A 17,732-nucleotide genomic window follows, 5' to 3' on the forward strand; every position below is an offset into this window, starting at 1 on the left:
TACATGCGCGCGACTCCTCTCGTGATTTACATCGCCGGATGTGCTGGGATAATTTACCGGTTATCGTATTGTCTCTTTTTTTCCCTCCACCCAACCGCCTCCTACTTCTCCTCTATATTACTCCTTTCCACCGGCCGCCCTTTCTCCTCGACCAGTTGACTCCGCTTTCTTCGTGCCCGTGGAGAAGAAGGTGGAAGGGTTTCATTGAGACACCGCCCGCTTCTTCGTCGCCGTGGACAAAATATTTTTCCGAAAGCGGGCCCCTTTGTGCTTCACGTTTGCGTGAATATGTTAGAATTCAGGCTAGATGGCGGAGGAGGGGGGTCGTGCTCTTCTCCTCCACGCTCCTTGTCGCAGATCTCGCTGGGAAGATACGTTGGACGCACTCTGCGGGACATTCTGAAATTGTTGCTGATGCTCTTCTGCTAAGTTTTTTCGGATTCGTTTTGTCGCTTTTAGCGGAGAATGCAATGTTTCTCGATGGTTGGCTGATTTGGGGGGAGTTTGGTGGCGTGGATGGAAATAGTTGTTCGTGGTAGGAAAATGTGTGGAAGTATTTTTGTGGAGAGGAATCTGTTTCTTGGAGCAAGTTGTTATTTTATAGAACTTCCCATACTCCGTACAGTTCCATGGGAACTTCCAAATATTCGTTACAATACCACTCCGAAGTAATGATTCTTTAGTCGTATATTGCAAGAAGTTCCTTTAAATATGCAAAATATAGAACATAATAACATCCCCAAGGAGCCAAGAGAAACACCTATCAAAGCGAATATTTAACCAATCAAGCTATCGCAATAAAATCACCCTTACTATCGTTATCATCGAACTATCAAATTGAAAAAATAACTTCTACAAAAATGTCACAACTTTGCCTTGACCACAATCCATCCTGCAAACCTAACTAAATATCAAAGAAAAAAAAAAGGAACAAGCTCCTAAGTCAGAAATTCGAAAAGAAAGGAAACATCGTCAAACATAAAGCTCACGCAGTCCAGAATCGGCGAATTTTCTCTCGTTATCGAACGGCCACCGGAAATGACATTTTCTTTGTCGAAGTGGTACAAAAGGCCTGGGCATCCGATAGCCAAAAGGGCCGCGAAAGAAAATTATGTCGAAACTGGAGCCGTAACATTAGGAGCATTGTATTGTAGCACGAGGCTACGGCTCCCCCGGGAACGGGGTAGGGTGGTTTGGTCCTTCTCCAGCTCACGTTCTCTCCTCCATATCGGCGCACACTTTGACCAGAGCACACGGACAGGAGAGAAGCGCGGACGGGAATGGGACGTGCCCTCAGGTGGTGCTTCGGACCGGCAAATGAATTGTTTAATTGAATTAGCCGACGCTACGTCGGCCTACCGCGCGACCATCATAATTCCCTCGATGCCTGCTAATTGCCGCCTCTTTTCCGCGATTATTATGTATCGAGCCGTGCCACGTACCAGTTTCATTGGATTCGGGAGCTTTGGGACCACGAACAATTGGCTAGGGTGATTTCGATGGACGTTCAGCCTCGTCGTGTTCGCCTCGACGAACGTTGAACCGTTCTGCGAAACGTCCGAATTGTTGTTTCTTTTAGCTCTTTTAACACTTGAACACGGGACTCTGAAACGAAGTTACGTTTTCGTTCGTTTCGGACACATTCGTGTGTCTGTGGTAGAAGTATGTCGTTAAACACAGTTACATGCGTTAATCGTTTTGTTAGGAATAAGGAATATTCGGTTATTTCACGGGAATTTGTAGGAAATGTAAGAATACAGATGAAGAAGGAAAAGATGATTGGCGATGACTCTAAACAAGGGTTTAGTAGAGTGAATAGTTGCTTGACAGTATCAAATTGAGCATCGAAATACAAATTTTCAGAGGATAATGACATGTTCAGTATTTCAATAAATAATTAAAGAACTGAGATATTTCGAGTTCCTCTTTATCACAAATAGAAGAAGCACAGCAATTTCTTGCCAGAAGCTACAGTGTCAATGAATTCTACACAGAAACTTACTGAAAACGTTCATCCAGTAACATTACACTCAACCTAGCACACTTCCTTGAAAAATAATTCGTCATACAACACATCGAACTAAAATCATTCGATTCCGCTTGCTCGATGTCTGACCAATACCACACTTTTCTACTTAAATCATCGATTACTCAATTCTCCCGCACATTTGCAACTTCCAATTCACCAAACGTGGTACCAACCGTACAAAACACTTCTCCAACATTCTCGAACGAGAAAAAAGAACCTCTACCCTTCCTCTCGGCCTCTCACCTTGCAACCACCCCTTCCATGAAATTCCCGCTAAAAACAGCAAACCGACAAAGAATCAACCCCCGTACCCTGTTCAAAGCAGCAATCCATCAATAATTCCGCTCGAGGAGCAAGAAATCGGCGGATGAAAAATCCAACGGCGCCTCCTCGATCGAAAGGATCGCCTCGATAACCTCGTCAGGGTCCGCTGCTGAATTATTGATGGCCGGCACTTAGCACGGCCGAACACGAGGATCCTTATGTGTCCAAGGCGCGTTGCCACCCTTCAACGATATCGCTACGGATATATAGCCTTAGCAGGGCTAGGAAAAACGAAGTGGGAGAGAGAAAGAGGAGAGCGTCTATCCTGCGTCCCGTGGGATCCGCGAGAGCCCTTGCCATGGCACCGTTCGACTAGCTGCTGCCGCCCAATTTCAACAAATTTGACCGAAAGTTCCGCGTAATTTTATTTTCGCACGTCTGCAGACGGCTGCTGCGGCGGCCAGCTTCTTCTGGATACCTCTGGGGAGAGAAACGAACGTTGCCTGGCCTCTATTCCCTTATCCCACACGCTGTCTTTTTCGCGCCGCCTTTCGCGTCCCTCCGTTTCCTTTATCTTTGCACAATCAGCAGCGGAAGCCGTCTCTAATCGCACTTTGGCCCGCGTTCCGTGACCGAGCTCTCCCTGTCTGTCTCTTTCCATGTAGACCTAGATCGTTGGAATCTGGAAGGAGAACGGCTAGATGCCTTTGGCGCCCTTTGGTCGCGAGTCTGGACGAGATCGAAGTGGGCTTTCGTTGCGATATTGAGTGCATGAGAATGCATCCGGGCGAGATTTTTAAGTTCTTCTGATTTGGTCAGTTTTTGTGAGTAGTGTGGTAATTTTTATTAATTTTCGATACGCTGGAGAAGTTTGCGCTATCGTTGCTTAGTGAATTAGAATCCGTTAGCGGCAATGGATCACTTGTTCCGTGGAAGTTGACGAGGTAGAGATCGAAATGCGCCATTTTCTTCGTGAATATTTTGCCAGAGAATAGGGAGGAATAGAATGAAAATTTTAATGGATCTACAGAAGATTTCTTCGTGTAAAATTGGTATCGAGAAGGTTACCTTTCGCAAAATTCTCTTGATCTACCTGAAAAATTCCAAATTTAGCAAGGTGGTTGTTTCGGAAATTTCCCGACGATTTCCGGGGATTCTGCAAAGCGGAGAGAATATATTGTTCGGTTCGTGTGTTCGTGGCATGTGTCAATGGTACTCCCGGCTCGAGCAGGAATTCCACAGTTATGCAGGCTTCTCCCTCGCAAAAGGCATCGTTCGTTTCGTTGCATTAGCACACAACGAGCCGCGGCTATAGCTGCGGATTTTTTTTTGCAATTCGAATGCAGGCAACAGAGCCACCTTGCAAAAGTGTTAGAAGTGCGGTACGTTTAAAATGAGTTTCAAACAAAATAAGTACGCAGTTTTCAACGATGATTCACGCGGCTGTGACGCGGCAATCTGACGAACAACGTCAAATGCATCACAATTGACAGTGTAATTTGCATGATTAAATAGTAAAACGTAGAAAGATTACAAGAAATTGAAACCATGCCTGGAATATCTTTACGCCTTGTCGTCTCTTCTGACATCCCCGTTCGATTAACATATCGTTGAAAATGAATTTCAACAACTATTTGTCACGTGTCGTGGGTCGGGGAAAATGTGTGATATTTTCACATAATTTCGAAACAAATTGTAAATTATTCGTTTCGTGAAATTTATTACCGATTCAACGACGAAAAGAAAAGAACATAACCCGCATAGAACTGGCAGCCTTTCTCATTTCCACTTTCCAATTGGTTATTACAGATGTAGAGAATTTCTCCTCTATGCGCAATTAAGCGGACAATTACTATGCGATTACTACGTGATTACTATGCAACACATGCACCCGACTGCAATACTGGCGTCTGACAATATATTATACCGTTTCACCTGGAAACCGAGGAAAGGCAACCTGAATTTTTCTTCATATAGAGTACCATAGTCGGCACCAAGCAAACGTACCTTTATTAATTTTCTACTTCTTCGAACTTCTTCCACTCGCAAATCCTAGTTTCAGAAATATCGAAGTTTGCAACTTTATCGATTTTCCTACCTTTTCAATTAGAATGTCCAAATTTTTTTGCAGTCAAATTCGATAAAATATCAAATTCTGTATTCGTCGGAACACCTTGAACTTGTTATTTCTCTGAAAGGAAGATGGAGCGAGAAATTCGCGCATTAGCGAAAGCAAACGTCGCGTGACGATTTTCCTCGTCTAGATGGTGGAAATTCGACGTGTAACGATCAAATCCGTCGAGAAGCCACCGTTTGACGTAACTCACGATGGAGTGCCCGCATTTTAGTAAGCATCGTTGCATACGGTCCCGTATGCGATGCACGTAGCACGCTCGTTTCTGCATTCGCCGTCGTAAAAAGTCTGCGCGCGCGACTGTGTTCCTATCCCAAATTCCAACGGAACCCTTGAACCGATACGAGCAGTAAAAAAATCCAGCGTTTGCTTATTGCTCGTCTGACAGACTCGTTGAAACGGTAAAACGACGGAATTCCGTATTAACGAATGATAATGTCGCAACGACTCGTCCGTCAAATTTCTTCAAACGCGGTTCGACGCGCCGCGAGTCTGGAATCTTGGAGAAATTTCACCAATTTGGTGACTGGTCTTAAGCTTGCTATAGTAATTTTTTGATTATCGAAGAATAGTCGTGTTTTGATAATCAAATTTTCATTTTTGGTAAAAGTTTGATGAGAATAGTGCTTTCTAAAGTCTTCCGACCCCAGATTTTCGCTGAATTTTTCTGAGCGATTAGTGTGAAACGTAATTTCATTTGCAAGCTTTTCACTTGAATCGTTAAATTTTAACTCTGGTAAAGGTTGAACAGAAATAGCGGTTTTGTAAAGTCTTCAAAGGACAAAAGTCGTAAGCTTGTAAAAGAAGGCACGTTTATCCGTCAATTTCGAAATTTCCATCGCAGTTCGAGCTACTCGTTTAATCTGTAATTTACCGTATTCGTGCACACCTCGCAATTTTCAGCATCGCCACTTCGCAACGTCTCTATCCACGCGCCACACACGCGAGCCGTAATTACCGCTAATTACTTCGTTGCCTCTAATAACAACGTATAGCACAATTAAGTTCTCCACAATACTCTGACAATTCTACCTACAATTTCACGCTATCCCGCACAAATCATTCCACGTCCCGCGGCATTAATCAACATCGACCTGATCAAATCCCTGCACAACACTTTAACACTCTTTAACTCTCGTTTCGCCGTACTCTCCTTAAACCCAGTTCTCCAAACTGTACGAATAACACCCGTTAATTCCTCCGAAGACCGAACGAAACTTCGAACCCTCTCTCCCCCATGGTGAAACTTTAAATTACCCCTGAAGCCTGCTCTAACGAGAGAAAAGAATCGCGCGGATGGTGGTATCAGAAGCAAATGAAATTTCTTACACGCGACCGTCTTTTCAAATTCGTGCTCGCCAAGAACGAAGGCAGCCCACGGTGTCCGTGATTGTTCCTAAGGGAGAGCGTGAAGTGTCGTCTCTCCCCGTTTTCGTGGGGCTGTTGAGGACGATGGAAAGTCGCGGGACGCTTGTAAAATGCGAAAACAAGACGGTGACCGAATGGCGGACCCAGGCTTTCCCTCCTTTCCACGCTCTTTACGACTTTTGAGCGGCCATAATGGGGCAACGTCGTGTTCCGGATGGCGTTCCCGCGATCAACCAAAGGGGAGGGCACAGGATCGTCGTTTTACAGCCGTTAAGCGGGATAGCAGCCTAATAAAAATCCCATCTTGTTTGCAACCCTTCCCCGGCCACAGCTAAATGGCGCGTTTAATTGACGTGCGTTTTTTCGCGGCCTCGATGTCGAGTTCCTTCGTTAATCGCTTCTGTTGGGTTAAGCTGCCTCTTCCTGGGGCGGAGGGCTTCTTTTGTGAGTTGGGAAAGTGTTGGATTGGTGGGTTTTTAATTTACAGATGAATTGCTTCGAGTTTTCTTAGGGATGCAGGGGAAGTTTGAATACAGTGTTTAATGGATGAATTGGATGCTATCTTTATTTTATAAAAATTCGATATGCAAGATTTTGATGGATTTTTAATTTAGAAATGAATAGCTCTGAGTTTTCTTAGGGATACAGGGAAAGTTTGAAGTTCAAGTATGAAACAGAGTAATGCAGTGTTTAATGAATAAATTGGTTGCTACCTTTATTTCATGAAAATTTGATCTCGAATTGGATAATAAAGGTTTCGATGATTTTCTAATTTCGAATTTTCTTAGTGCATTCAACTTTTTCATAGACGCAGTGAAGTAAAGTAATACAGTATTTAATGGATGAATGGGTTGCTACCTTTATTTCATGAAAATTGGATCGCGCAGGTTTCGATGATTTTTTAATTTACTTGAAGTTGCCACAAAATATGAAGAAAGTTTCAACGTTGATATAATGAATATGTTACTCGTCCAATTTCAGTAGTTCGCATAGACGCGATCGATTATGCAATACAAACTAATGACGAGGTGCACGTGAAAATATTCAGTTTTATGTGTGTCAAGGTGGTTGTTAAGGATCATTCAAGGCTCGAATTGGATTACCGCCCCATGTTTAATTCATTTAGTCGCTCCAGTAGCTCATAAAATTATGAAATTGCAATTTAGCCACTTTCACGGCTACCACAACACTTTATTACCAAATCTTCGACACGAACTCGTTGCACTCAATTCTCTTCGTTTAATCGTGAATCGATATCATTAACAAATCTACAAATTGAATCGTAATTTCTTTCTCAAATGTTCACGTCATCCTATCGTATCCATTAATTATTCTACCAAAACCATCGAATTGCCAAAACTTCTAATTTATTACTTTATTCAAATTAAATATAAGAAATTAACTTCAAAATTTAACAACACTTCAGGTGAACTTTCCCCCACACTTGAAAATCAGAAAAATTTACTAATTAAGAAAATTTAATATCCAACAATTGCGTTACATATTATTTCAAGGTTACAAAAATTCCAACGTGCAAACCGTACCACCGATCCAAAAATTTTACAAATCACAGCAAACGTTCGAATCAAAGCCTGTATGCGAATTCGCTAAAAAATATCATCGTAATCTCGACAAGAATAACCAATTCGCTGGACCAAAATCGTCACGCGAAGTCCACCATTGAAACGCACCGAACAAAACAACACGAAGGTCGATTTATCTCTCCAATAGTAATTTCGCGTTGTGCAAAATCGAATGGTATATTCGGTGGGAGACTGTTTTTGAATCTGGCATTAAAATACGTCGGCGTAGGCGCGAAATCGAAAATTTCGCTCGGAACAGAGCCAGTCGGGAACGATTCCTCCCTGGTTAACAAAAGGTTAATGACCGTGACGCGTAGAGGGGGGAACGGGTTTCGAATAATGCGGATTACGTTCCCATTGGTCAGCGTTTAATGTTTAAATGCAAAACCGGAATCGGTGGGCCGTCCACTGGGCGTGGTTAATGTTACGTCGACATTCACCCAGATACATTCGGCTGGCATGTCAGCAAACACAGGCATGATAGCGTTTGAATAATGTATGCCGGCTGAGCGGGTGGCCGCTTTTGCCGCGCGTTTGCTCTACGCTCGTGGACGCTCGCCGCCACGCCTATGGCCGTTTGTTTCTAGCCGCGAACTCTCCATACCTACCTCTCCAACTAGGATAATTAGGTATTTCGTTTGAACGCCGGTCAAATGAATTTCCACTGTCTTTTGTTTTATGCAGCTAGAGGAAATTTGAGTTGTTCGGTTGGGAATGAGGTTTTGCTAAAAATAACGACCGAATAGAATAAATTGATATTTGTTGGTGGAAAAGTATTTGAAATCTTTCTAAATTACATATTTAAGGGAGTTTTTGGCGAATTTTGAATTGTTACCTGTTTCTTGGGTCTTCTATTTTGTTTAGGTGGAGGAAATTTGGGTTATTTTGTTGAGGATGAGATTATTCTTAAAAATAGTGACCAAATTGATATTTGCCAATGGAAAAGTATTTGAAATCTTTCTAAATTACATATTTAAGGGAGTTTTTGGCGAATTTTGAATTGTTACCTGTTTCTTGGGTCTTCTATTTTGTTTAGGTGGAGGAAATTTGGGTTATTTTGTTAAGGATGAGATTATTCTTAAAAATAGTGACCAAATTGATATTTGCCAATGGAAAAATATTTGAAATCTTTCTAAATTACATACACTACCGGCCAACAGTTTGGAATCACCTCCCACTTTTCATCAATATTAAATCTGCTGCTAATTTTTTATAGATTTGAAGTTTATCTCAATTCTACATTTATCAATTTGTCTCATATCAATTGATTCGAACGATAAAAAATTCTCAAAGTCGCTGACTTTTTTCTGGAAATTTTTGTGTGTATTGCAATGCTCAGTGATTCCAAACTTTTGGCCGGTAGTGTATTTAAGGGAGTTTTCGGCGAATTTTGAATTGTTACCTGTTTCTTGGGTCTTCTATTTTATTTAGGTGGAGGAAATTTGGGTTATTTTACGAAGGATAAAATTATTCTTGAAAATGATAACCAAATTGATATTTCATATGCGTCTGAGTTATATATTTTAGAGAGTTCTTTCACTCAGGGTCGAGAAACTTGTGTTACACGTTGTACTAATTACCAGCGGATTTAAATTCAAATTTCAAACGTATATGTACGCGTGCAATCGATTAACCTACTATGAAGTCGCCGTGGAATTGAAAAGAAACAGGTACCTTGGGGTGCTACGTACTCTAGGTCAATAGCTGTAACGCGATTCCGGCAGAGCGGTTAATTCGTTGCTGGCATATCAAATGCGAGAGTCCTTGCGGAAGGACTACGCGAAACGAATATCTTAAGGTACCAGCAAATATAATTGAATTTCGGATAGGAATCTCGGGGACTGTTTCGATTCTGAACGCGTGAACGGTTACACGCTTCGATTTGTCGTAAACTTGTATAAACAACGAATCTTCAGGAACATTGTACGGGATCTCGTGATTCCTTCAGCGTCGCTGATCGCCCATAAAAGAAGATGTTCTTCTCTTGTTGATAGTTAAACATTCCGCTACATTGAAATTTAAATTTCAGATCAATCCGTAAGGTGTATACCTACGCTTCCGATCATGAGTATTAGAACACTTGCCGAATGCCAAGTAATAAACTATGGGTTAGAAAATTGTTAACATCGAAGATTCAATCGTTACGAAATTATTGAAATTCGAAAAGCAAAAATTACTCAGTCTGAAATTTTATGTGTAATTTAATCCTGTAATTAGTCTCTGCACGAGTGTAATAGGTGTCTTAATAATTATGAACCGCCAGTATACATTAGGCATTAAAGTACTTAGAGAACAGCTTAGTATTTAAGTATAACTCCTGAAACAGTGTTTCCATCGAATATTTGAAGCGACGGTATATTCTCTTAAATGTCTAATTAACCCTGAAATGCTGCACTATGTGAATTTTCATCCAGAGTATAGTTAACGAAACCTTCAGAAGTATCTTTCCTCCTACGAATAACTTATTCCACGTTAAATTCGCTTAAGTCACGATTATCGAACGATAGCAATATTTCTCGTTGCAATTGTACCTCGTTACGAAATTAATGTCGATCCCTTCCGTTCGGCGTTGCTGCGAAGAAGGAAACGTTTTGGACATGATCGAAGCTACGAGCTAAGAAAAAGAAGAAGAAAAATTAGATTTATCCGTGGCACGGGAAGATACCTGCTCGTCTAACCTTCGCCTCTTTCTCTGTTACAGCATCCTCGAGCTACGCAAGGAGAAGAGCAGAGACGCTGCCAGGTGTCGAAGGGGAAAGGAGAACTACGAGTTCTACGAGATAGCGAAAATGCTGCCATTACCGGCGGCTATTACCTCCCAGTTGGACAAAGCCTCTATAATAAGGCTAACCATCTCGTACCTCAAACTTCGGGAGTTCTCGGGTCACGGAGACCCGCCATGGAATCGGGATGGGCCACCGCCAAATAAATCTGGCAAAGGTAAGGAGCTCATTATTAACCCATTGAGGCCGTTTCTAGCAACCTAGAAACGCCGTAATCTCGGCGTACCGAAAGGGAAAAAGAGAGAATCGTACTCGTTAGAAGTTCTTCGAAGATATCTTTCGCCGAAATGACAGCTTCAATTATGAATTTTGAAAGAGTTTTCGAGGTTTTGGTGTAACTTGAAATTTCCCGAATACAACTGAAGATACTGTTGTGAGATATTCAGGTTAACACTTTGTAACCCGATTTTTCTTCGTTTAGAAGAAACATCAGAGAATTGAGTTTAATTAAGAAATAAAAATGGGATTTTGTTCTCTATGGAAATATTTTATTTGAGAAAAATGTGTAGCATTGAAACGATTATGAGTAGAAAAAGAATAAAATAGGAAACCGTTGAGGCAGACGTTAAGAGAGATACATATTTATGACACAGCGATAAAGGATTCAGAATTCACGTCACCGATCCAGCGTTTAATTAAATATTATCGACTGTTCAGCGAGCAGGAAGAACGCGGTCGTTGTCCCTGAAAAAAAGAAAAGATATTTTCTCAACCCTCGATGGATTCTTGAGTCCACAGATCCCTCTTCTAACGTAGCTACAACGTGGAAACAACACAGATGATTGGAACCCCCGCTTATTAGAAAGTGTATCTGCCGGTGATATCTGCTGATGGATCAGTATTTAACCCCGATAGGGGACTCGATTCACTGTTGAAGATCGACGAGCGTGCTGTCGCGCGAAAAGAGCGGTGAAAGCGTTGCTCGTTGCGAAAGCAATCTGTCATGCATTGATTATTTAAAAAGTATAGATATACCGAGATAAAACGAAACAGTAAAATTTCTCATTTTAGATTTGTCTTGGAAAAATGAACACTCTTCTCTCCAGAATTAAACGAAATTCATTTGGTTTCAAATAGATGGGAACAGAAATTCTCGAGTTTTACTTTCTCTAATTTATCTTTCATTAAGAATTCCTCGTTGACTTTCAAAATCGTACTACTGAGATCAAATAAAATAGATTTCTCCACGAAAACTTCACCCCTTGAGTCATTCGAAAATAACTCACCGAATGAACAGTACAGTCGCAGAACGCGTTCAACGAGAAAAACAAAGGGACATTTTCTCGAATGCGACAATCTCTAATCAGAAAAACAGGAGAGTAATCTCAGCAGCGTCGCAAATGAATTGCAACAAAGTCGCAGGCTGCCGGTGTAGTTAGTTGATCGTGATAAAGGAGTTTAGGGTGGCATGAGGGTTGAATTCCGATGGAAATTCACGGTACACCGGTATCGAATTAACCGGACAAAGGTCGTCGAACGGCGTTCTTAAGAATTCGCGTAAGCAATCCGGCAATAGATCGAGCCTCGCGATATCCTTTATAACTGGAGAGTGACCACGCAGCCTGCGCGAGATTCACAGATACATAGTAATAGAGAATTGTCGGCTATAATCGAGCGATACCATCGCCATTGGCTTTCTTCATTTTCGTGGTTCATTTAACGAAAATCGGAGGGCTTGGACGTCGCCTCGCCTCCATTCAAGAGACACTGAAAATGTTAAAGCACCGTCGTTCGTCGAAGAACGAAAAATTGCGAAGAACACTTTTCAACCTATTTATTTAATATTTTAAAGATTGACAAATTAATTGTATTTATAAAATAAGAGTCAAAATTTGAGACCATCTATCGCCAATTTTTCTTCCATAATTTTCTGTTCAATCGTTATCAGAAGAATTTACCGCAAAAAGGCGGCAGCTCCGTAATTTTCTCAGATTGCATTATAGACAGCGTTGAATATCGAAAAAATTCAGGATAGCAAATCCGAAGTTCCAAGGATACCCCACATTTCCCCTAAATTTTCGAAAAACTGCTCCCTCAAGTATACACTTCTGAAAAATCTCCGACAATCTCGTTACGCGCGACTCTCGTTCTCCTCTCGAAGATTTCACCGACCCGGAGGAATCCGCGCGGCAACGAGGCGGCGGAACAACGAAAAATAAGACGGGTGGTAGTCGGTGGTTGAGTGAATTCACTTATTCATCGTCGCTACTTTCGTCGAATCGCGCAGGGATGGGCTGGTTGAGTTAATATTTGTCGTGGCGGTGAAGACGGAGGGTGGAGACGTGAGAGAGGGGACTCGAGACAGAGAGTCTGTCTGAGCGTACATATAAAGCGGTAACACATAAAGGCTTAGGTGGCTGCACCACTACCTACATGGAAATCTAATCACGGCAACCCCTGCGTGGGCCTCGCGTTACCAACCGCCAATGTAACTAAACTAACGAAATTGAGTTAGGCACCGTCCGCACATCGCTGCCGCAGCTCCTCGTCAAACTAAATCCACCGCGGCCGGCTTCACCCCTCGCCGCATGTCACTGGCACAACTGGAACGAGAAAGACCTCTCGACTTAACGAAGTAAAATGCGTTAAAGATTTCCAGACACGTCGGTTGATTTATTTTCTTTATCCGCCGCCTTCCCCGTCGTCCTCTTACCGTACATGCAACGACCGACCTGCTTTTTCTCTTTGACTCTCTTCGATAGGAACGTTTGGTGCACCCTTTTCTCGTTTCACTTGGAGAGAGAGAAAGGTTGATGAGTACAGTGATTAGGGTTGAGGCTACTCGGGGTGGTCGAGGATGATTTTGAAGAGTTGACGGAGGATTTGGAGATTACCGAGTTTGGAAGGTGTGGAGGATTTTTTGTTTAAGTTTTGCCTTGGGTGATAAAGATTTTCTTGGAAGCTGATATTTGAGAAAAACTGGTCATCACCATTTTTCGCTATTTTGCAATTAGAACGTATTCTATTGATAAGAGAGGACTTCTATCGTTTAGTGCGATAAACAGTAAAATTCTACATTCATCGATGCTAAAATCCTATGTTCAGAAACGTGTTTATTGTTGGAAATGACCGATTCTTGCGTGAAACGGTACGGTTAATTTTTTCCAGAAGAGTGTCATTCTTTAGCACTTTTCTAAACTGAGATTCAATAGCTTTTCCCATTTGAAAACAATAGCAGAGGAACAAAGGAGAACCTGCAGCCGGTAATTTCACTTACTAAGTTGAAACGGGTCCATCGTTTCTACTAAACGCTCGCAGAAGTTGGCAAAGCAATCCGAATCAGCGGAATGCATTCCAAACAGAGTGCGTTTTAGAGTCTTTGGATGGCACACAATTGCTGATGCAGTTTTAAATTGATTTTTTATGTTTCTTATCTATTCGAGACTGTTTCAATAGAACTTCCTCGTATTTTCTGTCCTCGCACACCAGATAAATATAAATTCTTATCAATTTTCATGGAATAATCGTGTTCCCAATTGTCTTTCGTTAAATTTTACTGCAAAGGTGCATTTAAGTTCGTTTATTTTATGATTTCTCGACACTTGAACCGAGTTTCGTGAGATAACAGAAGTCGATCAGGCACATCGTTCGTTCAACACTCGTCGCCGCGAAAAAATAACGCATTACCGCGGTTGATCTTCGCTAAATTGATCACGCCGAGAGCACGGATATTTTTCCATCATCCCCAAGGAAATATCTGCGAGCCATGGTGCCGGATAATCGAGCAAAACGTCCCCTTAGACATTTATCAAAATATTGCGGGGGCCAGGTAACTTGATCCTGACGAAAATTAATTTTCCACGTAAACATTACTTAGTTCAATATTATATGAAAAAATCATACACCGCGTTTCTCGCAGAACTCTCTGTTCCAACACTCTGTTTTCTGAAACGAGTAATCTGAAAAAAATCTTATCAGCAAAATATAAATTTTCTGCAATCTTCAATTTCTTCTTCTCCAAAATTTATCCACCTGTTCCACAACTACCCAATCTCATCCTCCATCTCCGCACAGAAATACACACCAAACACGACTTTTCGTCGCACATCGAAATTTATTCGCAACGATCCACCTATTCCTCGTCAAACCATTCCCATTTCTCTCTCGAGAACCTAAAAATTCCACATTTCCACGTAAACGAACAGTGTCCGAATCGAGGCAAAGCGATAGAGACGTCCATTGGTAAAAGTTTAATCGGTATTCACGAATCGTAGTCGAAACGAAACGAGACTGGACGCGTGGTCGCTGAAGGAAACGCTTTCGTCGGACAGGCGAAAGTCCTGGGCTGGATTATTCGGCAGCGGAATATCAGAACGAACTTGTTGACCGAAAATAGCGGAAAGCCAGAGGCTGATCAATCCGACCAGTTAGCCAGGGCCCACTTCGACTCGTTCTTGGTCCATAGGGCTTACCAGATTAAGCGGTTCTTCGTCGAGTTTGATCGAGTCTTCTAAGTCTTTCATTACTGCCCATAGAGAACAGTGTGGGTGGGTTTATTATTACGAGGCAAGAAGCAGGAACGTCTTGTTTGTTAAACGAGGGGAGAAAAGAAGACACAAAGGGGTCACATGGCTCTGAGGCTATCTTCGAATGGGGGGGAGACTTCCAGAGTGAGTCACAATGGTCAGAATAAACTGGAGGTAGCCTATGATCGTCGCTGGACGTCAATCAATTCGACTGAAGCAAACGTCTTTATTAACTCTTTCGTGCGGCTTACCGCTTGGGATTCTTCGGCGAGGGATATCTTGGGGAAATACCCAATGATTTTGTCTGTTAACCCTTTTCGTTACTGAATCACTCTTCTTTTTTTTTTTTTAATGTCTTATTTATAGTAATTGAGGTCGATTTTTGTTCGAGTACTCGAGTGAGTTAACCCTTTCGTTACTACTGCCGCTTTGAAAATTTACTCACTCTACAGTTCGCGTCTTTTGGTGCACATCTAGTGTAATTTAATCTTTAATTGTATCTTTTAAGTACTTACGTACTTAGTACGTCACGCATTAAAATCTAGCGAAAGGGTTAAGAGGGTGAATTTTTCCAAAAGAAATTAACTCACTTGAGTAATACGGAATATTGTAAAAGAAAAAGATTGGAACTTGTTTAGAATTGAATAGAAATTTCTACTGTAATATTTTCAAATAGAAAACAGACTTGTATAAATTTTCTACGGAAGTATCATCGACGACGGGGTTAATCGTTGATTGGATCGAAGCAACTCTCTTAGAATGAGATTTAAGCTAGAAGCGAGTGATCCAAAGGAACCTCGATGGAATTTTGATTTATTGAGTTCCGTTTGTTCATTACTATTCATCGTTCGCGATATGCACGGCAATATGCAGTTTCACGCTAGACGGTGAATACAAATTCACCTTTAACACACATATCGCTCTACGATAACTATGTATCCCTCATATTCTTTACGAAAGCGTCTAAATTTAACCGATGAAAGAACGTAATAACGAACGATCCGTTTCAACCGTATACTATTCGAACAGAGTATGCACATTCATCGTGGCGTTTAATAATGCAGAATTCACGTGCATCATAGGGATGTATCTGATTCCAGGTGCGAATCGAGTGAGGTCATCAGCATCCGTCGCGTTGGACCACTTCGATGTACATCAGGGCACCCATATACTTCAGGTAGGTGAACAATTTTATCTTCAGCTGCACTGAAAACACACGTTCCAGGGAGACAATTTAAAAAAATTATTTTCGCGTTTAAATTTTGAACGATCAGTTTCAACTTCAACCTTCTAGCAGTGAGACCGTAATTCGTTACCGTAGTCTATCCGTAAATGAATTGAAATCGTAAAAACGAGTAAACTACTCCTCTTTTTCAAATGTAATTTAATGAAATACAATATTTACGAAGAGATTTTATCATTTTCTGGAGAAATTTATAAAGAATCTTCAGACAGAGATTTCTTTATAAATATCGTAAAGAAATTTTAGTAAAAAGAGTTATTCACGTTATTAATCACCTCTACGGCCTCACTCTCTGTTTGCACGATTTCAAAAACTTCGCAGAACCTTTTTCTCTCTGCGCCGTGTTTCACTTTAACGTTATTACTCGCAAAACAAATAATTCTTGCGTGAAAATACACGCGATACCGATTAAACGTTAGAAAAATACTACGAGAACCTCTGAGAAAGAAACTTCCAACGGAAGATTCATGCTCAGCATCCCGGAAACAGACTGTGGGGCAGAAGGGGGGGGCGAGTTGAAACGATCGCCAGGATGCTACATTTTTCCCAACTAAAAAAAAAAAAAGAAAAAAGTCGAAAGAAATAGAGAAAGAGGAACAGTCTGAAGAACGATTGCTCCCATATTTTCCGTTTCAGTCGCTGGACGGGTTCGCGATGGCGGTCGCCGCTGATGGACGGTTCCTGTACATATCCGAGACCGTCTCAATTTACCTTGGACTCTCACAGGTGAGTGTGTTGCAGCTTGCTATACGTTCGCCTTTACGAATCGTCGTTGTAAGCGTGACTCGTTCGCGGGGATGTTGATGGAACCTCGACTAGGAGGTGGCCGCCAGGGTGAAGCTAGACGTTGAGGCGGAGGAGGGTGAAATGAAGCGGAAGACATATAAGACACAAGCATGCACGTGAGGCTGGCACGTATGCGCGAGCCGGAAGGGCAAAGATAGCAGCGTAGTAAGGGAACACGGAGAGCCCCGTGGAAAAAGGAGAAGTTCGATGAAGAGAAAAGAAGGGTGTAGAGACGAAGGCGGAGGTGGTAGCCGCGGTAGGCGAACGGCGAAAAGAAGAGTAGAGGAAGGGAAAAGAAGCGAGGAGAGACGAGCTAGCTAGGCTGGGGAAAGAGGAGGAGGTGGAATAAGGACGAGAAAGAGAGAGAGAAAGGGAGTTAGAGAGGGAGGTCAAGGGAGGAAAAGAGGAGAAGGTTGTATGAGTTGGCGGCCATACTGGCTGGCACCAAGCATGACATAGACGAGGGAAGGATGGGTGGTTGGGGGCGGGGGTGGTCGCATGCGGCTCACGTAGCCTCTGCACGGCGGCGTGTTCGCCATTCCTAATGCTGCCCGTGAAGGTAGATGGAGAAAAGAGAGAGAGACAGGGACAGAGTAGAGGAACAGCCGTGGGAGGAGAGAAGAGGGCGGAATAGTGGAACAGAGATGGACAGAGAGATAGACGAAGAGGAGAACATCGAAGAGGGAGAGAGGGAGGAACAGGAGGTGTACCGTGCGGGAGGTGACCGGTGTACCAGCTCGGTTCTGCGAGACTCGTGGAGCAATCAATAGGGTGTTTCGGGGATTCGGGAAACCGGCGCCGACGTTGCCACAAACATGGCCGCCGGCAGCCCTTGCGTTCCAGAGGTATTTCTTCTTGCGATAGACAAGAACCGGTGGAATGCGTATCAAGGAGGACGAGACCAATGCAGACATGGAAATCATCGTCGTCGTCCTCGACGATCTTTTTCGGTCGTTTCCGTGGCAATCGGACTGTTTTTAGGAACGTGCCTACACGATGTCCTCCTCCACTTGTTGTCGACACCCCCCTCGTACCGACTTCATGGCTAATTTTATCGTAGTTAAGGATCTTTCGGA

At 42.4% G+C, this 17,732-nt stretch overlaps 1 protein-coding gene across 1 annotated transcript in view; it reads left to right on the forward strand.

Annotated features, from left to right (window-relative positions):
* The window catches only part of LOC108576542 (protein trachealess), a 169,343-nt gene that overhangs the window by 145,827 nt on the left and 5,784 nt on the right, over positions 1-17,732 (forward strand). The window contains exons 5-7 of the mRNA XM_017939553.1: positions 10,080-10,318; positions 15,728-15,804; positions 16,507-16,596. Coding sequence (XP_017795042.1) covers positions 10,080-10,318; positions 15,728-15,804; positions 16,507-16,596 — 406 coding nt within the window. The remainder of the gene's footprint in view (positions 1-10,079; positions 10,319-15,727; positions 15,805-16,506; positions 16,597-17,732) is intronic.

Source organism: Habropoda laboriosa, unplaced genomic scaffold (genome assembly GCF_001263275.1).
Source record: "Habropoda laboriosa isolate 0110345459 unplaced genomic scaffold, ASM126327v1 scaffold346, whole genome shotgun sequence".
Taxonomy (NCBI): Eukaryota; Metazoa; Arthropoda; class Insecta; order Hymenoptera; family Apidae; genus Habropoda; species Habropoda laboriosa.